The sequence below is a fragment of the Mus caroli genome, unplaced genomic scaffold (genome assembly GCF_978045245.1).
Source record: "Mus caroli unplaced genomic scaffold, Mus_caroli_1 scaffold_11, whole genome shotgun sequence".
In the NCBI taxonomy this organism is placed as follows: Eukaryota; Metazoa; Chordata; class Mammalia; order Rodentia; family Muridae; genus Mus; species Mus caroli.
The window spans coordinates 69,945,207-69,969,780 of record NW_028227266.1 but is presented as its reverse complement, the minus strand read 5'-3'; the positions used below and the strand labels follow the sequence as shown (position 1 = coordinate 69,969,780).

General features: G+C 46.6%; 1 protein-coding gene across 1 annotated transcript in view; it reads right to left on the bottom strand.

Annotated features, from left to right (window-relative positions):
- Window positions 1-3,202: 3,202 nt before the first annotated feature.
- Window positions 3,203-24,574, bottom strand: part of Aldh1a2 (aldehyde dehydrogenase 1 family member A2) — an 80,001-nt gene continuing 58,629 nt past the window's right edge. The window contains exons 8-14 of the mRNA XM_021171467.3: window positions 17,538-17,640; window positions 15,676-15,860; window positions 14,234-14,398; window positions 13,949-14,106; window positions 13,243-13,317; window positions 5,600-5,688; window positions 3,203-3,835 (exon numbers count right to left, since the gene is read on the bottom strand). Of these exons, the coding sequence (XP_021027126.1) occupies window positions 5,616-5,688; window positions 13,243-13,317; window positions 13,949-14,106; window positions 14,234-14,398; window positions 15,676-15,860; window positions 17,538-17,640 (759 nt within the window). The 3' untranslated portion in view covers window positions 3,203-3,835; window positions 5,600-5,615. The remainder of the gene's footprint in view (window positions 3,836-5,599; window positions 5,689-13,242; window positions 13,318-13,948; window positions 14,107-14,233; window positions 14,399-15,675; window positions 15,861-17,537; window positions 17,641-24,574) is intronic.

Here is a 24,574-nt window from a genome sequence, read left to right as displayed (position 1 = left end):
TGGGATGGAGCAAAGTTAAAAAAGCTGTACCACCTTGGGGAAGGGGCTCATGAGATGGTAAAGTCCTTGTTGGCCAAGTTACTTTTTTTTAAAATTATTTATTTATTTATTTACTTATTATATGTAAGTATACTGCAGCTGTCTTCATACACACCAGAAGAGGGAGTCAGATTTCGTTACGGATGGTTTTGAGCCACCATGTGGTTGCTGGGATTTGAACTCTGGACCTTCGGAAGAGCAGTCGGGTGCTCTTACCCACTGAGCCATCTCACCAGCCCTGGCCAAGTTACTTTATGTCATAAGATCTGCAAGACAACGGGTACAACCAGCTTCCCTGCCTGTCCATCACCCTTGTCAGTGTCTGACGTGGTGACCATCTGAGGAAGAATCACAGAGCACAGAGTGGGGTGAGAAGGCTTTTCTCACATGCTGCTTTTCTGGCCACAGCCTCTGGCTATTGCACCAAGTGCTTCCTCCTTGGCCATTGTTTCATGCTGTGTATACCTGGTGTCAGTCTTCCAAATTTAGGCTATAGAGAGTCACCCAAGCAAATTCCAATTCCTTCTCTCCAATCCCTGCTCGTAAGTTCTATCTGTTTATCTCTGAATCAACCACAATGTATGTCCATGTCCAAAGCCTAAGTCAAGATCTCACCCCACAATTTTGATCTGTTTCAGTTTCTGGGGCGGTGTCCATTTCTCTCCCTTTTGATGTGACTCTGAAACAGCAATTATCATCTTGTTTCAGATTCATTCAAGTGCTGGTAGCTTCTTTCTTCCCATCCTCTCCATCCTCATGACCCACACTAGTCTTGTGTCAGACTGTCTCTTTCTCTGACTTCTGCTGCTGTCAATCTATAGGAAACCCTCTTCCAGATCCTCTGGGTGGGCCTGCTGCCATTATGCTGGGTGTGCCTGGTCAACCCATCTATTAGTCTTGCCAAGTTTGGTCTCACCTCTGTTGCTGTAGGTTTTTGCTTCCATCAAAACTATTCTCTTACACTAACCTCATCCATTCAGTACAACACACACACACACACACACACACACACACACGCCCCCCCCCCATGCCCCAGAGTAATGGTGTTATAAAGGACTCACTACCCTAGGCCCTTTTCTTGCTTCATCTACTCAATGTGAATCCTGATTCATAGAAGCCTTGCCTTACATCTGATCCTCAACAAAGGGGCTCCATTCTGTAAACACCACGGTTCCTGTGAAGGACTACAGCAAATCACAGCAGAACATCTCTGGCCACAGTCAGGTTTGCTTTGGGCAGATTCATTGGTTCACCTTTAGTCTCTCTTAACCAGAACCTAGACAGAGATTCCAAGAATTGGGAGTGAGGGGTGTGCAGATCCTAAGTGTGATCCTGTTCCCTGAAAACTCCACTTGGAGGCTGATTCCAGCTCAGTGGGCAAAAGTGCTTGTCATTTAAGTCTGATGGCCTGACTTTGATCCCACAGGCCTATGGGGAAGGGAAAAACCAACTCCACCAAGTGGTCCTCAGACCTCCACCTGTAATCTGGCATGTGCATTCCTGCCCCCACACCACACATGCATGCATACACACAACAACAACAACAGCAGACATAAAAATTTCAAGCCTTTTAAGCATTAGCATCTGCTCAGGGCCTACTGGGGATGCAGGATCAGAAGCTCCCACCAGACTGGGTACCTTTGATGAGACTGCCCACTTGGCACATGCATATTGACGCGTGCAAAGGTTTGTTGTAGAGGAATAAGCATCATAGCTCCCCTGTCTTCTCTGTGGCACAGCCACTTGCCCTCTCTGGGTGTTGCATGCTCATTTACAAAAAAAAAAAAAAAAAAAAATCACCTGCCCCCTCTTGTGAATGAGTTGAGACTTTAGATGTTTCTAACATGTTCAAGTCTATAATACTTGTGTTGTTCCTCAAATTTGGGGGACCTGTTCTTAGGAACAGATAAGTCCTAACATCATCTAAAAGGCAGTGGCTGATGGCTCAGAATAAGTTACAAAATAACCAAAAAAGCTCCTCTGGGGTGTAGGAATGGAAACTGGGCTGGAAATGGTCCCTGCTTTAAGTGCAGGGCAGATTAGGCAATTCTTGGAAATGTTCCTTCAAGAGCCTGGGCTTCCCTGTCCCACTATGGTGCCTCCCATCCCCCATGCAGCATTTGGTTTGCTCTTGGTGGTGGGTCTCCTGAAGGGTATGAGGCAAGAGTGAGCAGAGGGGAGGGAGTCACTGAAGTTACACGCTGGTGCACTTTTCATCCTTGATATTGAACTTGAGGTCACCTCCACAGGAAATACAGGGATCCACATCATTTTGGTTCTTATAAACAGCTTTTCTAGCTCATCTTTTTAATCTGGAGCCTACTGGGAGAAGGAAGTGAGAACTACAAACACCTAATCAGGATGCCATCAGCGGTGTTTAAGCGTTGATGCTGCTCGCTAATGAGTGTTCAGAGCACTCTCCCTTGAGGCTTGTGGTCCAAGGAATCAGCATCCGGACCAGGGCTGGTGTGACCCTGGGACCAGCAGGTGAATGGACAGAGGACAGTGTGCAATGTTACATTTTGGCCTTGTGCGTGACATTATGTTTTTAATATTTTGTGTACAAATAGAATTGTTAGCGTTGTCATTTCTAGTATTTACATTAGAAAAACTATTTAGATACTTGATCATTTAACTGGCATTTTGAATCATGACACTTGCTATTGTAATAAATTTGACTTTTAACACTGAAAAAAAAATTCAATAAGTAAAGGCTGGACACTGAGAGCAGAGAGTGTCCGTAAGCTCTAGACAACAGTGCAGTCCCACGAACAGCTGCAGACATATCTCATCAGCTCCTCGGCCTTTGAGTTTATTCCCTCCGGTGAGTGAGTGAAGCTACTGGGAAATAAATGCCCAGCAGCAGGAACCTGATGCTGAGCTCAGGGCTCGTGAGTCCACCTAACAGATTCCTTTGCGGTTTCTTCCTGAAACCTCAGGCTTCACATCTGCCTGTGGTTTATGTGCCACAGAAAACTGTAAACACACACGTTTTAAGTAGTGTCAGAGCACACGTTTGTTTGTTTAACCTTAATGTATTCTATACCCTCAGACGTCTGCTCAGTCACATAAGAACAACCCCCTCCTCCGCCACAACTCCCAGTTAAGAAGAAAAGACAAAAAATTAGGCTCAGTGGGACAGACTCACAAACACAAACAGTCCCAAGGTGTACACAATATAAATGCTTTATTGCTAGCACAAGGTTTCTTTTGAAGTAAATTAAAGGGCATAAATCTTCATTTTCACATTCTATGCTGTGGGTTGAAGGGAGCTAGCTGGTTAATTGTGTGTTCACATGGGTGCACTGCAGGAAGAACAGAGAGCCTGCCGGAAGGACTCAAAGCCACTGTCAGGGCTCTGTCAGTAACAGTATGGAGAGCTTGCTTAAAAACATCGTGGACAGGCAGGTTATAAATAGAAAACTGAAAACTGGTTTGGTTAGAAAGCAGAAAACTATTAAATAGAGAAGGCGATAGATACATGACCATATTCTACACCTAGGTTATGTTTGGCATTTTTAAATAAATGGTATTCACCCAGGTTAGAGACTGGCTTCAATTTGGCAGCTCAGCAGAGAAGGGAAGGAAGCCAGTGCTGCCCACACCAAGTGGGGTTCATTGGAAGGCAGAGGGAAGGGTGGGGTTGGAGGGAAGGAGAATCAGGCTTGCTTCACACCTTCCCCTCTGCAGGCTGAAGCTCACTTGTTGTGAGGCAAGAGTGGTGAATGGACGAGGGGACCATGGGGTATGACTGAGGAGGCCGGGAGAAACGTGGCAGTCTTGGCACACCGGGGCTCTGCAACAGAGAAGGGAATCATCAGGCCGGCCCACACTTTCCAAACACATGGACAGCAGATTTCAGGCAGGTGACCTAGGCATAGTGGGCCAGGACAGCCATAGCACTAAACCAGCAGCTGCTGGCCCAGTGGGGACAAGGATGCAGAAGAGGCTGTGGTCCTGACTCCAGCAATCACTCACTTCTCAAGACATGTCAGCCAGCCTTGGAAACAGGCAGTTTTGCAAGGTCTCTGGCATCACCAGCTTGCTGAGCCTACCTGAGCAATTTTAGTTGGTCCTAAGATGAACTTTGGAAAATATCTCACTCATCAATGAAAACAAGGGCTGTGGTTCTTTCTTTATTCTAGAATAATCAAGAATTTTACACACACACAGAGAGAGAGAGAGAGAGAGAGAGAGAGAGAGAGAGAGAGAGAGAAAGAGAGAGAGAGGAGGGGAGGGGAGGGGAGAGGAGAGGAGAGGAGAGGAGGGAATGGAAGGGAATGGAAAGGAGGAAGAGGGAGAGGGAGGGGGGAAGGGTGGGAGGAAGGAAGACTCGGGGAGGGAGAGACTCTGACTCTAAACCATGCAGTAAGTTCAGGAGCTGTAAACTACACGTGCTAACCTGTGACCTCCATCACTGTCTAAGCCAGCACCTCTCAACTTCCTAATGTGGCGACCCTTTAATGCACGCAGTTCCTCATACAGATTCTTTAGTGTAGTTGTAGAGACCCCTACCTAACTATAAAAGTATTTTTGTGCCAGGCGGTGGTGGCACACACCTTTAATCCCAGCACTTGGGAGGCAGAGGCAGGTGGATTTCTGAGTTTGAGGCCAGCCTGGTCTACAAAATGAGTTCCAGGACAGCCAGGGCTACACAGAGAAACCCTGTCTCGAAAAAACAAAAAAACAAAAAAGTATTTTTGTTACTAGTTCATAACTGTAATTTTGCTACTTTTATGAATATCAATGTAAATATCTGTGTTTTCCAATGGTCTTAGGTGACCCGTATGAAAGGGTCATTTGATACCTCCCCTACTAATTGTGGGTCATGACCCACAGGTTGAGAACCACTGATCTACACACACACACCCCACATACACACACCAAACTGCAGCAAGCTCAGAAGCTGGAATAACACAAGATAACCTCCATCTTCCTCATCCACATCTTTTTGCTGTGTTATTTATGGAAGTCAGAAAAGGACTATACTACATCCCCACCTCTTAGAACATCTGCAGTGTACCAGCTCCTGGCATTTTTAGTCTGCCCTGGCTCTAACTAAAACCATTTCATGTTTTGCTTTGAAGAAATGGATAACATGAAATGGTAATTTGGCTGCAAAACCTTGGAAAATTGTTCCCGGCCCAAACATCTGCCCTAAATGAGCTCAGCTGAGGTCTCCCTGGAAGAGGGAGGAGTGAGGAGTGGGCAGAAACTGGAAGGAGGAACATGAAGACAGCGCCAAGACAACCTTTCCTCTAGGAAAGCTCTCTGTGACAAAGGCATCAATTGCTGAAGCTCTCTCACTCCATCCCACGCTCCTCACAGCAACACTGGCTGTGCCAAGTGCTCCCCTACTTCCGCCATGTCCCCAGTATTTGGTATCATGAAGGCGACTCCTTCCAGAGTGTCTCTAAACCCTGCCATGCTGGCCTGGGTCAAGGTGCTGTGATCTGCCTGCTCTGTCATCAAGTCAACATTTAGAGAAGGGCTGGGCTCAACTCTGTACTCCTCAGAGCTGGGCTCTACAGGGAAAGCAGGGGGTCAGCAGTGCCTTCACCTTCAGCCTCAGCCTCTTAGGAGTTCTTCTGGGGGATCTTCACCGTCACGGTCTTTACTTCTGAATACTCCCGTAAGCCAAACTCACCCCTGAAACAAATAATGAGCAGAGTCAGACATTAATGTCCCAGGGGATTGTGCCAGAGCTGTGGTGGCACCCTTGAAAGGGTGAAGCTGTCAGCTCTGAGCAGAAGGTCATGGGGCTCTGTGCACAAACTCTTAGTGGACAAACAGCAAAGCCCTCCTCAGAGCAGAGAGCTGCCCTCTCATGGGCAAGTGCCCTTCCTTAAAGGCCCCCTTGTTTTCAGAGCACATTGCAGAAAGGAAGAGAGTCCTTGGTACTCTGAGAGTCAGGCCTGGGCTTAGCCAAGGCAGGATGGCTCACAGCTGAGCACCATGGAAGTGAAAAAAAACCAGACCCAAGGCCTGCCAACACCTGGGCCACAGTTCCACCTTCTGGGAGTGCTGGTCCCCCAGGACCACTCTGCAGACACCTGCTCCAGCCTCTGTAGACTTCCCATGTCCTCACCCTGTGCTGATAGCCTGCCTAGAGGCCTGGTCTCTGCCTCTCAGAGCAAAGTCTTAGAATCCTTACCAGTTTGCAAAATTCAGTTTCTCACTCCTTCCACTTCCTAAATGGGGATGGGCAGGATAGCCAAAGGCCTACTGTATGAGAAAAGAAACCAGCAGCACCACCTTCAATACGGTCCTGACAACTACTCCCTACTATGGCCTCATAAAGCTGATAGGAAGATTTAAGAAATAACTGAGGAGACCATTAGACCTTAGAGTCTCCTTTGTTACTTCCCCTTTGGGATTGTGGCTGGCGGCAGGTCAAGGGTTGTCAGGAAGCTTTTACTGAGAAGTCACTGCTGGGCTCGGGCAAGCAAAGCCAAGTAACCTGCTGCCCAAGTACCTTGCAGGTGAGTGCGGCTCAGAGGAAGGGTCTGCTAGGGTCACTTCTGCCACGGCACTTCTGTCCCTATGGAGCTGAGCTCACTCATCTGACTTTCCGACCTCCCTAAAACTGTGAGCTGGCCACACTTCCTAGCACATTAAGGACACAGAGGGAGAGGAGGTGGTGAGAGGGTGGAAGAAGACTTTTGCTCTACAGCTCCTTTGTCAGTTCTACCCCGTGGCCACTGTCTCTGTCAGAAGGAGGACCACTCAGAATTGTGTCTGTATGTGAAAGGCGAGTGAGAACGCTGTCTTCTGCACCAGTGGGCCACAGAAGACACAGTTCCTACAGCTGGCTTGTACGAATAATACCTAGAGCAGTGGCCCATCCTTTTCCTTTTGGGCTCCCATGGCCCTACCCACAGCTCCAACAGCATTGCCAGTAGCTCTTCTGGGTACCACACCCAAGTTGACAAGGGCCTCCTGGGATACAAGAGTCAACAAAGCAAACTCTGCAAGCACACCATCACTGTCCGGGCCGTTGGAGATGAGTAAACTGGGTCTCATTAGCCATATCCTCACTAGCTCTACCCAAGCCCTGGGTGTCTATCACCAGCTCACTCTAGAGTTCCCTGGATTTTTTCCTGTCCTAAGGCAATTTGGAATGTGTCTCATCAGGACATTTTGTGCTTCCTGGTGGCAGTGATTTCCTTATGCACGCACTTGCGCACATCCTGAAGCAGACTTTCTTGGAGATTATGGTTGCTGAGCTGTGAGAAGTACTGGGGAAGGGTCTATAAGATAAACGTATCAGTCACTATGGCTGCATTTAACTGTGCCCACTGTCTCCCACTGTGTTTGTATGTGTGAAACCATGGGTAGCCTTACTAGTTGGAGGGTCCTTGCCCATTCTCTGGCAGGGATATAGATACACAGACTGGTTAGAGGCAAAGGAGGTGTCTCAAATCTATAGTCAAAGGGCTACCATGGGCCCAGGGTATCAAAGAGGGCTGGTAAGATGTCTCAGAGTGGTGGAACAGGGGCACCATGGGGCAGAAACAGAATCCTGGCGTCAATGGACAGAGAAACAGTGGCTCTTCTAAGCTGGATGAAGGGTCCACTAGGCTATCCCTGTCCTCTTGGTGCCCAGTCACCTCCCCTGTGGCAGTTCCTGAGCCCCAGCATTCATACATATATAGTTATAATCCAAGGACCATGACTACACTGTGGGGTTTTGACCCTCCCCACACCAAAAGTTTCTGTTTCTGTACATCTGGGGAAGGATGAAGGGCAGAGCTGGTCATTCTGCCCACTCTTTGAGAAGACTGTTCAAGGGACTCTAAACTATTTGAAGTTTAGATTCTTTGGCAACATCACCATATTAATCTAGGGTCTTTCTCTCAAATCTTTTCACTCCAGTTAATGTCTGTGGCACTTCTAGATGCATAGTTAACAAGGAAGAACCTCACTGCTCAAGAGCCAGGTCCTTCCTTGAGTACCTCCACCCGTGTGCCCACTGTTGTCACTGCACACTGCCACAGGGCACAGAGATCCCGAGAAGCTCCCAGTCTGCTTCTCAGCAGAATAGGTCAGTCACTGAGATAAAGAAACAGGGCATACCCAGAGATAAAGAGGAGATGCTAGATTTTTAGCGGCACCCAGCAAACCATTTTAGGAATCCTTGGATTTCTGTTTAGGGTGTATTTCCTTGTGCTTCTACTGGGCTTGGTATAACAATTTTCTGAATGAGGTCCCCACACCAGCTGCACCAGCATCATTCCAGAAACTTATTAGAACATGAAGATCCCAGGCTCTGGCCCAGAGCTACTCAACTAGTCTCTGAGAGTGGGTCCTAAGATGAGCGTATTTCACAATCCCAACCCCTTAGATCACAGATGACTTCTGATCACATGCATGCTGTGTGTGTGTGTGTGTGTGCGCGCACATGTGTGTGACTTGAGAAGCTTGACTGCACAGCAGCTCTACACTATTCTCACTCTTGCAGTCCTAATCCTTTCTGTCTAGGATGTTACTGTTTATAGTTCTCTCTCCATCCCTTTAGTTCAGCATGACTTTGGAGCTTATATTTCCCTGCCTTTCACACACAGACTGAAATGAGGCAGGAACAGAAGGACAGACAATGGATGGAAGCTTTTGGGCAGGCAGCACTGATGAGTACCCTTCTAACCTCTGACCTGGGCACAAGGGGGAGGGCATATCAGATAACCCGTAGTGGGCAGCCCTCATGCAGCTCCAGGGAGAAACTGAGGCTAGACAGTCAGCCTTCCTTGGAGCTTGTTTCTGGAAGATTCCTTCTCTGCACCACGTTGGTGTGGGCGTGGAGACTCTGGGATGTGAAACAAAGAAGCCTTCCCAAATGGGAAGGTTAAGTGGGTTTTCTGGAGCCCATCACACTAGATGGAAGGCAGAGCAGGGTCTTTTATTTAAACTATTTCCAGTACTCATTAAAACAGAGAAAACATGTTTTGGGAGCAAGTGGAGACCGAGAATGAGGTTATTTACATTGCGGCATCTTAAACTGTGGCCAGGAGGAGTTTGTACAGTGAACAGGGTCAGGAAACGGTTGGTAACAGTGAGGGGTTTCTGAATCCTCAGTGGTCAAATTGTAACTCAAACTCAAATCCGTAAGATATCTGGGCATTCCAGGATTTGCTTGCCCGTGCCCCATCTGTGGCTTCGTGTGTACTTGCTTGGTCTGAACACATAGCACACACTTGGTACCATGCATGCCATCCTGCTATCTACCAGCTCAGCATCTCAGCTGAGGTTCAGACTGCTGGCATGAGGCCAGGGTTGTGCTTTGAACCACGTGCATACTGGGTATACAAGGTTCCTTATAAAAACATATTTTTTATGGAAAATAAAGGCTTTTAATATTTCCTCTCCCCTTCCTCAGCCTGTGAGTGGCAAGTAAGTACATCATTAGAACGCATTGTTAGAATGCTTGATTTTAAAAATTGCTATTGGAGTTTGATAAACATTTATCAAATAAATTTTGGCTTTGGACTGGGATAGAATTTCCAGTAATTTCTGAGACAGCCCTAAACATGTTCCTGCTAGGAGGCAGTCCACATCTCTGTGGGTCAGTGCTCTCAGCTCTGAAAAGTGTTGAAGATGCTCTTTGTCCTATAGCATCAAATATCCAGCAAACTTAGTTCTTTATATAAAAATAAACAAGCATGTCTATCTCATTAATATGCAAAGTTTCATCTTTTAACAAATAGTATAATTATATAGATTCCAAATAATTATTTTATAAGAAATTTCTTTATGATTGATTATCAGAAAATATTTGGATTATATGCCTATTTAGCATACCTACATACTGAAAGTTTCAAAAGTTTCTGAGGCAAAAGGGCTCACAAATAGAAAAAAGGTTGCGAAACCTTGACTCAGTGCAATCAGTCTCATCAGAGAGGACCATCCATCATTATTTTGTAACTGCAGGGGGAGGGCCATACCACCACCATGTCTCTATGGAGAGAGAAGCTGCTCTTCAGGATTCCTTGACCATTGTTATATATGGTTTGTTATATACGGTTTGACAGAGCCAAACTGTGCCTCCAAACAACTTCCTAGCAAAGGAACATTTCTTCTGGGAAGAGACCAGATTCACATATCACCAAAAATCCCAATCCGTCAGGGCCTGCTTCTGATGAGGGACGGGATAGCACGGGACTGGACCCCATTACCCGCAGGCCAGTTATTACAAGTTTATTTTATACTGGTGATTCACCATGTTAATGATCTGTAGCAAAACACTGAATGAGCACAGTGTTCTGAGACCAGTGACTGTCCCAATAACACTTCAGAGAGACTGGGGAGGAAAGCCACAGCGGCAGGAAATGAGAGAGCGAGAGGAGTGCAGTCTCAGGAGTGCGGGCAGAGTTAGGGCCATGTGTGAGAAGAGGTCCTGTGTGCAGGAAGGCTTTAGGCAGCAGACAGAATAGAAGCTCCTGTGAGAACGAGGTTCCAGGTGGGTTACAGCGCTGGCTGGAAGACAAGTGTGGAGAGCAAGGCCAGGTGCACGGGAGCGTAGAAGAGCTGGCACCATGGCTGGGAGGGAGGAAGTTACATGCCCCTTAAGCAACTTAAGAAGAGCCATCCTCCTCGCAGCCCCCTCTCTGATCACCATTGGCTGCTTCTCTCTCTGAAGGCTTTCCAGGCACCGCTAGTACATGTTATCTACTTAATCCTAACATACCAAAAAGCACCACTCCTAGGGAGGTGCTGTAACTATTTTCATCTTTCATCTGTAGAGAAGGACATCAAGACTGAGGAAGACTGAAAGTTACAGAGCTAGGAAGCAGAAGTGCCAAGATTTGCATCTAAGCAACATGATTTCACAAACTACTCTTAGCCTCGGAGCTGATCCATGCAGACAGCTCCCTGCTGAGAGGCTAGAAGACACCAGCTGCAGTCTGTGATGTCTGTGGATCCCCCTTCATATTTAATGGGGTCCCTGCACATCCCACAGACAGCTTCCTATCTTTACCAGTGTGCTTCTGCTCGTGCTCCACCTCCACTACCTTGCTTTGCCCTCCAAGCTCAAAAGAACATTCTCTCTCTGATCAGCTTCTCCCCTCCTTAAAAGGCCAATCCAAAGCCCCATGCAAGACCACGGTGAACACTGCCCAGACTTTCACAACAATGTCCCTCATTCCTGAGCTTCTCCTTCCCATCAGCATCTTTCCTGGGGCCCCTCTGATCCCTGCAATGTTGTACATTTCATTTATCCAACAGCGGTCTAAGAGCCCTAATTAATGTGCTGCAGTCCCCGCAGGCCCAGCCCAGTGCTTTGCTGGTTAGTAGATTGTGAGTCAACCCCTTGCTTTTAGAAAGTCATTCAGTAATAGTGGAAGGAAGGGGTCTGGGTAATGTTCCTTCTTGTAAGCCACAGGATTCAGAAAATAGAGCCGCTCCTTTCAAACGGAGACACAGCTGGACTTTCAAATGAGGGTGTCAGATGAGGGAGCCCCTGGCCACTACTCATTCAATGGATGTCATTCAAAACCAATCAATTTATATTGAAGTCTGCACTGAGTCTCTGGTCTAGTTTACTTCTGCTATGTTTCTACAGGTCATCAGCATCTCACAGGTCATCAGCATCTCACAGGTCATCAGCATCTCGGGGCAACTCTGTTAGCTTTGAAGCCTGTTCAGAAGAATCTCTGTTCTGGGTCCCTAGGCCTCCATGGCTGGCTATCATAAGTCATTATCTATCTAAAACCTCTGAGGCTTAGAATTGAAAGTCAGACCTGACACATCCTAGCTGTGAGATGGGATAAGTCTTGAGCGCTCTACTCCTGAGCTCTTTAGCACGTTAAGGGAAGTTCATCTATACCACTGCAAAAATCAAATAGGATAATGTGAGGAAAGAAGTTAGCACAAAGCCAGATAAACAACAGCTACTTAGCTGAAGGCAGCTGCTGAGGTCCAGCTATTTGTGTTACCCTAAAATGTGTATGTTGGAACCTACTGCACGATGTGATAGCATTAACAAGTGGGCCAGACCATTGGGAACTGATTAAGTCATGAGGGCTCCACCCTAACAAATGGGATCAGAGCCCTGCTAGGATAGGTTCCAGCATACTTCCTTTCCTCTGAACTTCACGAGGACATGGTAAGTGCCATCTGTGAGAAATGAGCCCTTCCTAGACACCAAATCTACCAGCACCTTGACCTTGGACATAGTTCCCAGAACCATGAGCAGTAAGTTCCTAATGTTTACACTGCCAGAAGGTGGTTGTGTTGTAGCGGTCCAAGTGACTTAAGTAACACCCGCTACTGTTAATACAGAACTCTTCTATTCATCTTCTCCACTGGGCTCTGCCAAGACAACTATATGCTAGGCACCTTAGCCTTCAAAACTCTGATATCTCCTCAGGTTCCAAGCAATTTCCCTGGAAGACCTTGAGATGTGTTCAATTTATATCTACAGCAACTCCCCTCTCCCCAGACCCATGTTCTAATCCCACAGTCCCAACTTTAGAGGATCTATAGGGATGAGCAGGTGGTACAAACAAATGACCCGGATGGGCACAAAAGGAATGGCAGCCAGGAGTTAGCCCCTTGTAGGCATTGGAGTCATGGGAGTCTGACAAGCGTGGAGCTCAGAGCTCTAGCGACCTTGTTCTGGAGGATGAATGTAACACCATCCCGGCTTTACAGAAACCCTTTAGAGTACCAACCCGAGGTTTCTGAAGCTGTAATGACACCGTGAAATGTTCCTGCAGCAAGACCTGGGCCCTGGCGAGGCAGCTGCTGAGTGCCAGCCCCGAACACTGCAATAGTGTGCTCCTGGGGTGGGGTCTTCTCTGCTCTCACCAGACAACATGGAGCTTGTCCTCCATCTTACAAGATGAATCCTGGATCTATTCTCTGTCTACTGTGAGCGTGAGGGAGCTGCGTCTTGCTCACTTTAGTACCAAGTGATAATCAGCTTATATGAGTTTATGTTCAGTAAAATGTTAGATTAAGCTGGGTATGGTAGCTCACACCTCTAATCTCAGCACTCAGAAGGCAGAGGCAGGAGGATTACTGTAAGTTTGAGGTCAGCTGATACTACAAAGTTCCAGGTCTTTCTAAGCTGCAGAATGAGACCCTGCCTCAACAGCATAAACAAAGCTTGTGAGTGGAGGTATGGAGGTGATGTACACTGTTTTGTCCGCACTCTCTGTGTTGACACAACCCATCAATGTAGACACCAGAATCTCTGACACTTACATTTCTCTCCCATTTCCAGACATCTTGAACCCCCCAAAGGGGCTCTGCGCATTTAAGGCATTGTAACAATTGATCCTAAAAGAAGAAAATAGTACTGTTAATAGGAATCTCACCTCATAGAAATAACCCAACTGTTGTATTTCTTTGAGAAACTTTTTTTTCAAAGTGAAGAATTCATAATATTTGATTTTTCTGGCCTTGTTAATGAGAACTTTCTCAGATTGAGGTCTGGCTGCCTTCTGTTTTCCCCATCTTTGCAGAGGACCCTTCTCTGTTACCCTGGCTCCTGAGAATTGTAACCCACTGTCACAGTTTTCATGTCGTTTGTCCCTTGAGGGCTAATGTGTTGACAGCTTTGTCCCCAGAGTAGTGATGCTGGAGAAAGGTGGAACCTGGTGAGGGTTCCTTACTCCCTGGGGAGCTGCCCTAGAAGCCAGGGAAGTTCCTACAAGAGGAAACTGCTCTAAGAACAAGCCCCGCTCCTGAATCTTGCTCTCAGGCTTCAGTCTGGCCGTGTGGCCTCTTCTTCCACCACCATCTGCCATAAGGTAACATGGCCAAGAAAGGCCCTGCAAGAGTCTGACCATGCTCACTGGACTCACTGCCTCTCCTCTCTTTGAAATACGGTTAGGTTAGTATTTAGTGACTGTACTGAAGTGTGAGCACAGGCTTCCTTACATCCATGACCAGTGGCTATAAGTCTTACCAAACTGTCCCAGCTTGCATTGCAGAGGATACCATGAGAGCCTTGTTGATGTCATTAGTGAAGACGGCAGCCACAAGTCCAAAGTCTGAGTTATTGGCTCTTTCGATAACTTCATCCATAGTCTTAAACCTCAGAATCTCTTGAACAGGACCAAAGATCTGCAACAAATAGTGTATGTAAAACGTAAAACGGAAAGATGAAAAGTCGTTAAGCTTGATTACACCCAAACGCTCTGGAAACCCCGGGAAAGGTGTGGCTTTCCTAAGAACGCCCGCAATCCCTCACCTCCTCCTTGGCAATCCGCATGTCATCAGTGACGTTGGAGAACACGGTGGGCTCAATGAAGAAGCCCTTCCTTCCCAGTCCTTTGCCTCCGCACTCCAGCTTGGCGCCCTCAGCCACACCGCTCTGGATGAGCTCCAGGACCTTGTTGTATTGTTTCTTATCGATCTGCAGGGGAAATTGACATTCTCATGAACCCCTTTGTGTGATTTTCTTCCCCAAAGGTCACTGCATCCAGCCAGATCATATGAAATTGATACTATCTACTACATTTTGAAGAAAGAAAAGGTGGAAAGTTTATGTGGTTGCACTTTACAGAGGAGGAATCCAAAGAACTCTGATGTCTGCCTAACTTGAAATACCAGGTCAAGACTTTCAAACGTATCAGAATGCTAGAGGCCTGGCTTAATGATCACTCACAGTGTCTATAAAGGATACTTATACTTCTTTATATAGTCTTATAAAGGACACACCTATCCAGATGAACAATTAAGCAAGCCATATATTAACATTAAAAAGACAAAAACAGTGACTTACACACAGCCTCTCTCAGTAGCACTGCCTTAAGTCACTATTGGGTTTATCTTTAGAGGCATTCCTGTTTTGTCTTTAGAGAAGTGAATTAAATTTCCTAAGGGCAAGATTCCTGGTTGGAAACAGAAGCCAACACTGAAGTTGCCGTTCAGTCATTATGGTGAATGATGTAAGAAACTCTATTCACCCAGGTTTTCTTAGCGAGAGCATCAATCTTCTCACCAGAGGTCCCCAGACTGAGATGTGGTTTCCTTTGCTAGAAAGCCCATGCTCAGTGATTCACATGAGAGCTGGTTCCTACAAAACCCTGCAAATTCTGGCCCTGCCTAGATTAAAACCACAGGTCTGGGAACCTATCCTGATGGCTATAGATAGCCCAACATGCTCCAATGTGCAGCTCCTGGCTGCTCGGGAGGTGCATTTGTGATGTCTCCACTGTACTATGGGTACAACACAGTCGGAGTAAGAGAAGTCAGCCAACTCTCCATTCCTGTGTGCTACAGACTACTGAAGACAGCAGAGAGATCTGTGGGCAGTTGGCTGGGAGGAAAAAAGTCTGAGAGGGAGATGTCCACCTGTCTGCCTTCCTGACCAGAGCATCTGACAAGTGGCTAGGAGGCCGGGGGTGGGGCTACATTATTAAGATCTACCCTGCTATGCCCAGAGAGATCTTCCTGCTTAATCACCCCCTTCAAGTTTAAAATATATCTTATGTAATTCTGAGGCCATAGTTCTTTGGAGGCTATGTTTAATAATATAAATATAATGCACCCCAGTGCCTACATTTTCAACTATGAAGATAAGAAGGCTGTTGAAAGTGGAAGAGGTTGTTTTCGCTGGGTCCTATTAGCACAAAGTGTACTAGCCAGCTCAGATTACATTATACAAGGGTAATCCCTTTGATTTCTTACCTGAGGACCCTGCTCAGTTGTGGGATCAAAGGGGCTCCCCACAATGCGCCTCTTGGCCCTTTCCACACTTCTTTTCACAAATTCCTCATAGATGGATTCTTCCACAAAGATGCGAGACCCTGCAGTGCAGCACTGGCCTTGGTTGAAGAACACACCCTGGTGAGCCTGCTCCACAGCGTAGTCCACTACAAGAGGAAGCATCCGTGTCCTCAACACAGCCTTGCCTGTGGCCTGGCCTGCCTAGGGAGCCACCTTCCTCACCACTCCAAAGACCCGAATGTGAGGCCCTGCTCATCACAGCCTATGCCAGTGAGTAGCCCTGGGCTGAGAACACAATCCAATGGTGTTGAACCAAACAATACTTGCTATGCGAACCTGAACAACCTCACGCCACTGAGCCTCTTTCTTGTTTCTGCAAACACAGAAGGACCAGCCCTCATCACTTATAACAGAAAATTTAAATTTCACTATACAAAAGACCCAGGATGATAACTGAATCTTCCTTGTGATCAAGAAATGCAATAGAGATGAGCAGAGCCACCAGAGTGACTCTTAGCATGCATGAATGTCAGGGCTTCCAAACCTTTCCAGCTTTAAGGAAAATCAGAAATCAGAGCTTTAATATTGCCTTTTAAGCTTAGGATAGTGATTGGAAAAGTAAACATATATTCTATACATTTGGCCAGTGGACTACCCAAAATGTATAGAATAGGACTTGTTGTCAACTGGATCTTGCAAGTTTACTTATAATTTTGGTGATTAAACTATAACAGCAGTGATTATTTGCAGGTACTACATCTCCTCTAAATATGGAATTGTTCAACAGCAGTGTGATAATTCTTTCCCCCTGCTTTCTGATGTCTTACAGTTCTGGATAATATTGATCAATCTGTGGGCTGGTTGCTAGATGACCGACTGGATCACTAGTGTGACAGCAGACTGCCTACTCCTCAAGAAGAAGAGGTGCAAGACCTCTGACTTTTTTGAGATTTATTTTTTAATTATGTGTGGGTGTTTCTGTCTGCATGCAGGTACACTGAAGCCTGAGCTACAGACAGTTGTGAGCCACCTGACATAGATGCTAAGAAGGGAACTCAGGGCCACTGAAGAGCAGCACATGCTATCTCTCTACCCCAAGATCTCTAATCTTCATAGGAGGCTAAAGGCAAACTCAGCAAACCCCAAGGTGGGACATGGTCCAGCCAGTCCAACTTCTTTCTCCTAAGCTCTCCCGGTGAGAACTGAGGAAGAGTGCTGCTGGAAACGCGTGAGGCAGAAAAGGAGTCAATGAAGGGTTTGGGAATTTCATTCTGGAGAGGTTTTCAAGATAAGAGCACAGACTAGGAGGTATCCTTCTGGGAGTGTTTCCTAGGTTATCAATCTGTGTTTCTGTAAGGTTTGTCCCACCCAAAGTTCCAGGAGCAAGGGGAAAGAGCTAGCATGGATAAGAAGAGGAACTGGCATTGGTTTGGGAAAATGTAGCCAGTACACTGGAAGCGGTGTTTAGTTGACTGATAACTCACCAGCCACTAGACCCAGTTGAGAAGTTTCAGATCTCTTGAATCCAGGCAAAGACTATTTGAGGTGCCAGAGTCATAGAATATTGCTCTTTCCAATACATATTAATGGCCAAACATTCACTTTTCTACCCCTTCTACAACATCAAAGTGGAAATGGCCCTAAACTGTTCAGTGGTTGGCTAGGTGTTCTTTCTCCCATATTAAATGGTTTTCTCCTCAGAGTATTGGGATGCCCTTTACTTCAAAGATACCACTCTGCATAGTCTGTGTAGAGAAGACACACAGAAGAGGAAGGTGAAGGGTGGCATCCTAGGACATGGGTGAGATCTGTGGGCCACTTACAGTCAGCATCTGCAAAAATAATATTAGGGCTCTTCCCTCCAAGTTCCAGGGTCACTCTCTTCAGGTTACTTCTTCCAGCTGCTTCTTGAATAAGCTTTCCAACCTGAAAGAAGGGAAGGCAAAGAGGGCTGACACACCCTGGACTGCTGCAGTCAGAGTCAGAGCCAGCTCCAGGAACAACAGGACATGCTAAAGGCAAAAGAATCCCAAGGGATAACTGTTATGGTCAACTTGGGAGGACAAAGCATAGGTAGCTGAGCACAGTTGAAGGCCACGCTGAAGAGCAGGGGAAGAAAGCTTTCCTCTCATCATGGAAGACATGGGCTAGAAGGTTTTGTTAGAGACAAATGGTAAGCAACACATCACTAAAGATTTTTCCATCACATTATGGCTTTTTCCTTGGAACTCTAGCTTCTAGGGGTAAAAGGCCAAGTGACCCCACCTGAAAGCCACCATACCAAAAGCAAAAGCAAAATTACCTTTGCCTCTGTGATACTGCAAATGCTTATTTATCTAGAATTCTAGTGACCAAGAGGCAGTTAAAACAAACAAACAAACAAACAAACAAAAAAACGCTTGACACTAAGTAGATACCAGTCAATGATGAGACTGAATGTGCGAATGGAAACAGGGATGTGCTGCTTAGAGGCTCTGCTCAAGAGAGAACATGCTGCCCCAGGGGCAGAGCGTGCTTTCAGAAGACCACTCAGGGTCTGCCTAAGCAGGGCTGACACTCTCTGGGGATGGCCTACTCCCACTCACTGATAGCAGCAGGAGTATAAAGGCCCTGTCCAGCACAGAGACCTCTCTCCAGTGCCATACGTGCCCCACCATACCCAGTGTGGGTGGCTAAGCTGTCAAGTTTGTGCTGTGAGTCATCTTCCCTTTGGCAGAGGTCCCGGATGGATCCCTGTGCATAAACTAAACCTCAGTGATGGCCTCAGAGAATTCACCTGCAAAACAGGGTATCACACTGGAGAGCACAGGTCACTTCATGGAAAACGCTGAGCTGTCATGTAGCCTATACAGCAGTTTGGGCCTGTGCTGAGAAATGTCACTTGTATAGAGTTCTACTGTTTAAAAAAAACTTTTAGAAAGCTTTGGCTTCTTTACTGAGACTTTGCAGCAGGATAATGAATTCTTAGGCAGTGGAGAGGCATAGTAAAGAGAAAAGGCTTCCAGCTAGACTACCTGGAGTTTTCATTGCCTTTATACTCAACTGTGGGATTTTGAGAAATTTAGTCAGCTTTCTGAGCTTTGGTTTCCTCCTCTGTAAATGGAGATAAAAATACAATGTGTGTTAGATTTTAGATGTGCCGAGATACAGTAACATAACACAGATGACTCTTAGAACCCAGTCTAGCACATTGAAGTGCCCATATATCCTAACTATGTACAGGGCTGAGGAGCAAGGAGGGCCTGTTCTTCCAACTTTAATGCAGACATAGCCAGGTGGCTGCAAGAGTAGGAACCACCAGACTTTCCAATGCAGGTCTCCCCAGATGCACCTCTGAGGAGTCCCTGAAGACTTGGCCACTTGTGACTGCTTATGAGGAAGTTCAACCTGCTTCCTCATAAGAGGGTCTCCACACTCTTTGTAATTGATGTGGGCACATTCTACAGTCTTGGGAGATAGATAACCGAATTGTTACATTTGTTGTTTTCAGAGAAGGGATATCTCTTTCAGGGAAGGGAATCAGTTTCTTGATTTGCACAAATATGTTTCTCATCAAGGTGTAGAAAATGCTAAAATCAGGTCCCGAATATTAATGAACCAGCTTTGTTTTACTAGCCAAGGTTGTCCTTTGCTGTCCTTCTAGCTTAGATCTCTTCTATCTCTACACAAATAAGGAAGATGGGCTTAGTAAACATCATGCTTCCAGACAAGCAAGCATGTTTTCTCTCTCCTCTGAGAAGAAAACACACAGACACAAAGCAGTCTCTGGCCCTTTGGTGGGATGGACAACAGTGTGAGGTAGAAATGGTGACTAGAACCTGAGACACCAGGAACAGCAAGAAACCTATCTATGGGCAATTCATGAACTAGCCACTCTAGACTCCATGCCAGCACCTCTGAGGAGTCCCTAAAGACTTGGCCATCTGTGCCTGCTTCCTCTTGTGAGGAATTTCAATGTGCTTGGGTCTTCAATCTAAATTCATGAAAGATAAATAACTGAATTGTTACAGAAGACAGTTACTGGAATTCATGAACGTGCCATTTATGGCGTGAGTCTAGGGCAGACATTTACATGTCCTAACTCATGTATGCTGCCCACAAACCCCCTGCAGGATGTATTATCTCATTCTAGAGAACAACAGATTTAAGAATTAGAAACTAGTGAACATTAATTACCAGGTTATGTAGCTGGTTAGTGACAGGTTGACTGTAGGTCCAAGCCTGAGGGCTCATCCAAACCTCTCTCTTCTGTCCTTTGTTTTGCCTCCTTTTCTATGTCACCAAAGGATGCCGTGAGTACAGATTCTCCTCTGTCCTATATGGATTAAGTGCTAACTCATGGAGCAAAGGGGAGCTCATTCAGTGTGTCTGGTGTGGGGCATGCTGGCCCACAAAGTACTGTGCACGGGAGGTACTATGTCCCATGAGCGCCCATGAGACGTTATGCCTGATCTTTCCTTCTACAGAGACCCAGAGGAGACTGAGAAGGAGAAGCAGGCTGCTGCTGAAAGGCTGTGACAAAGGAGGAATTTCAGGAAGAAGAGACTGCTCAGCCTGAGGTGTCCGATTGGTCTGGGGGTGTGCAGGTGACCTCTGTGTCCATCCAGCAGTTCCCCACGGAAGACTGGAGTGCACAGCCAGTCACTGAGGGCTGGCCAGCACAGCAGCTCCCACAGCGCAGGCCACTGAGTGGGTTGGAGCCACCACTGAATGGTCCTGAGCTCCTCTGCAGACACCTGAGCAGAGGGGAAAAGGTGGGAGGAAAATAAAGTTCCTAAAAGCTGGAAAAAAAAGTGCAGTGTGCAATGTGTGTCACAAACCAGCAAATCTTACCACTCTACCACAAGCTGATGGGGAGGGAAAAGAGCAGATCCTGAATCTAAGAAAGGAGCTGCACCAAGGAGAAGCCATGGATTTTACACTGAGCAAGATGTTGAATAAGGGCATGCCCAGGGACAGTAAAGAAAGCACCAGCCCCACTGGCACTGCTTTTCTTTAAGCTTCACACCCTGACATTCATCAGGGACGAATGGACCATCGGGCTGTTTTGTGAGGTGTCAGGTTTTGCCATTAGGTACACTGTGCAGTGATTATTTTCATGGCGACGGTTACTATACAGTCCATGTTCATCAGCGAATATTTTTTCCTGTGCCAGCCTTCCCTTAGAAACCAAGATTATTTATGATAAATACTGCAGGGCAAATGTGAGATGAATAATGCCTTCCCTCTTTGTCTGTAGACAAAGCTCAAGAGAGACGGATTTGGTAGCAATGAGAGGAGCGCTTCCATCTGGAGTGGTCTCAGAACATAACAATTCTAAAAATCCTGCTCCCAGACCTCCAGCATCCGGCACCTTCTCAGAGTTCTCCTCCCTGCCAGGGGCAAGGCTGGCTTAGTCCCTCGCCAACAAGGAACTTGCAGCTAGAAAGACTCCCATGTAAACCTAGAAGGTATTCAACAAGTGTGGCTGGTTCTGCAGTGCACTTTGAAAAAGCTGGGTCTAATTTAATACTAGACTCAAATAGGTTCTAATTTGATACTAGATCCAAATAGATTAAAGCATAGAGGTACTTTAACATTTAGAGTTCTTCACTAAAACCAACCCAGTCAGGCTACTCTGATCTTCACCTGTGAAACAGGGCAAGGATGCAAAAGTCTTCATTAATTGTACAGTTAGGCATTATATGCCTACCCATGACATTTAGTTTAAAGGCCAAATTCTCTTTCACAAATAATACTGCCAACTCATGAAACTTCCCTGGATTGGAGAGATGTTAAGTGACCCCAAAGAGGAAGTGGTCCTTATTACCCTCACCACAAAGGGAAAACAATCAATGCAACCCCAATGAAGGGGAAAGTGGTATGATTAAACTCCAGAAAGAACCTGTGCTAATCTGTCTGCAAGCCATGCGAACCAAGCTAAAGCATTACATATGCAATTCCTTGGGAAGGTGTCAGACCAAACCTACAGGATTAGAAAGTCTAGGAAAGAGTGATTGAAGGCATAAGACAAATATCCCTGAGGTTGACTACCATTTCTTAGTGGGGGGGGGGGGCAGTTTGGGTGTGGTTCTCCATTCTATATACTCTTTCCTACATGTCCAGAAGGTAGGAAGTGCATGGTGGATAAGGGAGTCTTAAGGGTCAAGATAATGGGCAAACTGTACGAAAGCCATTCATTCCCATTTGAAAGAAATAGGCAATGTGCAGATGAAAAGAGAAAACTCCGAGTTTGGGAAACAAAGTCTTGTATATGGTAATAATAGAAATCATAAGACCCTGGCTTCAGGCCACCATCGTTTGCGATGTGAAAAGGTTCTGCAGCACCCTCCTACCACTCCCATCCCACATGGAATGACATGCCTGGCTGAGTACAACGGGACGTAGGTCTGTGGAGTAGTTTGGTTCCTAAGGATCAGAAGTCATAGGCTTCTGATGGCCCACACTTTCAAAGCCAGCACTCAAGAAGCAGAGGCACTCTGTGTTTAAAAGCAGTCTGGTCCATATAGCTAGTTCTGGACCAGCCAGAGTTACAAAGTGAGACTGTCTTAAAGGAAGGGGAGGGGAGGGGAGGGGAGGGGAGGGGAGGGGAGGGGAGGGGAGGGGAGGGGAGGGGAGGGGAGGGGAGGGGAGGGGAGGGGAGGGGAGGGGAGGGGAGGGGAGGGGAGGGGAGGGGAGGGGAGAGGAGAGGAGAGGAGAGGAGAGGAGAGGAGAGGAGAGGAGAGGAGAGGAGAGGAGAGGAGAGGAGAGGAGAGGAGAGGAGAGGAGAGAAGAGAGCAGAGAAGATTCCTGGGCACTACTATAAAGCGGCCCTGCTACCTAACCAACTTCAGTCTGTTCAGTCTGAAACTGCTCCTTCGCTTTCCCTGGTCTCGGCCTCTTCCACTGAAGAATGAAAGCTCAGCCCAAGCAGCGAATTCGTCCCTTAACACGCTGGTTAACTGGAGTTAAAAGGACAGATGGGACTCCTGGGGCCTGTACTCACTCAGAGACTGTTTTTTCTAGCCATAAGGAGCAGAAGTAGTGTTTCCCAGAGCACCACAGCTGCTCAGAGCAGTAGAAAAGCGGGTCTGTTTTGAGTTTCCCCACACAGCCCTCTTTATGAAAGAGTAAGCGATAGTGTCCTATCACGTTGTTTCCTAAGGCCACACTCCCTGCAGAGACTCCAGCTCTATCTCTGTCCCCCAAGCAGGCACGGGTGGTGAGTGGGGCTTCCCACACACATGTGAAACTGGGCTAATTCTCAGCAGGATTGCTGGCACAGGCCAGCTCTGCCTCCCATCCTTGTTTGAATAGACTTCAAGATTGATACGAGGAGTGGAGAGCCGCAGCACTCCAGAATTCTGTTCACAGCAATGTGGCAGCAAAGGGAAGGTAATTTGGCTCTCAACAAAGAAAATAATTTGTTATCCAGAACAACAACAAAAGAACACAAAAGGCTTTTTCAAGGCCATTTTTATACAAGGTGTTTTTGCTCTCTACAGTTTCTGAAGTTGGATAAGATTTTTCATAAATTATTTACCTTAATAAAAGTAGGTCCCTTCTCAGAGGTAAGGTGCCTTTTAAGAAATGGAACAGACCTGTACAAAAGATCTCAGCCCACCTTCTGAAGATGCCAACTTTCTCTAGCATATGTTCATGTCTTAAACTGAACCCCAAGTCACTGACCCTGCTTCCTCCCCCTTCCTTCAAAGTTCTCAGAGCTGCACTTGCTGGTTCCGGATGAGATGGAAATAGGAATGGCAAGAAATACACCAAGTGGGCATTTTGTCCTGAAATACCAAGAAACAAACCATATTAACCTCTTCAGTTTTCACCAGAAGGAAACAGAAAAAAACAAGGCAACTTTCCTATGGTAACAGCAATTTCAAAGCACTGTCTGCAAAAGGCAGATTATGGAAATCAATATATGTTTCTGGCCTTTGTTCCCACGATCCTCACCACTCCCCATCTACTACCAGAGCCCCCACAAAACCACATGGCTTTCCTGGAACCTCCTCTGGGTCTTTGGACAAACTGCTTCATTTGCCTGGCAAGGCTGTCCTCTCTTGGCTTACTTGATAAACTCCTCTCAGACCTCCCTCTGGGCACCTCCTCTGAGAAGTGAGCTTTCTCTCCCACTCTTCCCACAGAGCTTGGCCTCTTCTCCTCCCATCCCACTGTGCTCTGCCCATAACTCTCAGCCCGTTCTTGCTTACCAGCTGTGGGTCTTCCTCACCAGGCTGAACATGTCAGTCCAGGAGCTCTATGCATGTGTGTGTGTGTATGTATGTGTGCATATGTGTATGCGTGTGTGAGTCTATGTGTATAATTTTCAGTCACATTTGCTGAGTCAGTAAGCCTAGCTACTCATGAAGACTCTGTAAGTGAGGACAACAGAGGTGAGACTGTGGGAAGCCCATCCCAGCCTGAGCTTGCAGTCAACATGGTCTTGGGTACTTCTCTCTCTTGTCTTCCTGACCTTCTAGCCTTACCTCTCATGAAGGGGATGGCTGTACAACTGGAAGACTGACTGTACCTAGGAAGCTCAGTCACGCACAGCCTTTTCTGTGTGCTCTACCTCGAAAGTGTACATAGCTCAGGCTTGAGGGCACATAGCTGTGGCTATTTTTCAAAAGATCCAAAGAGTATTCAAATGTACTACTGCCACTAAGAGCCATGGGGTCAGGCTGGAGACATAGCTCAGTGGGAGTAACATGTGCAAAGCCCCAGGTTCAATTCCCAGAACTGTGAAAGAACTTGGGAGAGGGGTGTCAAAAACAAAGCAAGACCAAACCCATCTTGAAGGACAGCTTTTGTCTGCCATCATGGCTCCATTTAATGTTAACTGTTGAATAAGTGCCTCTTATATGATGTTTGT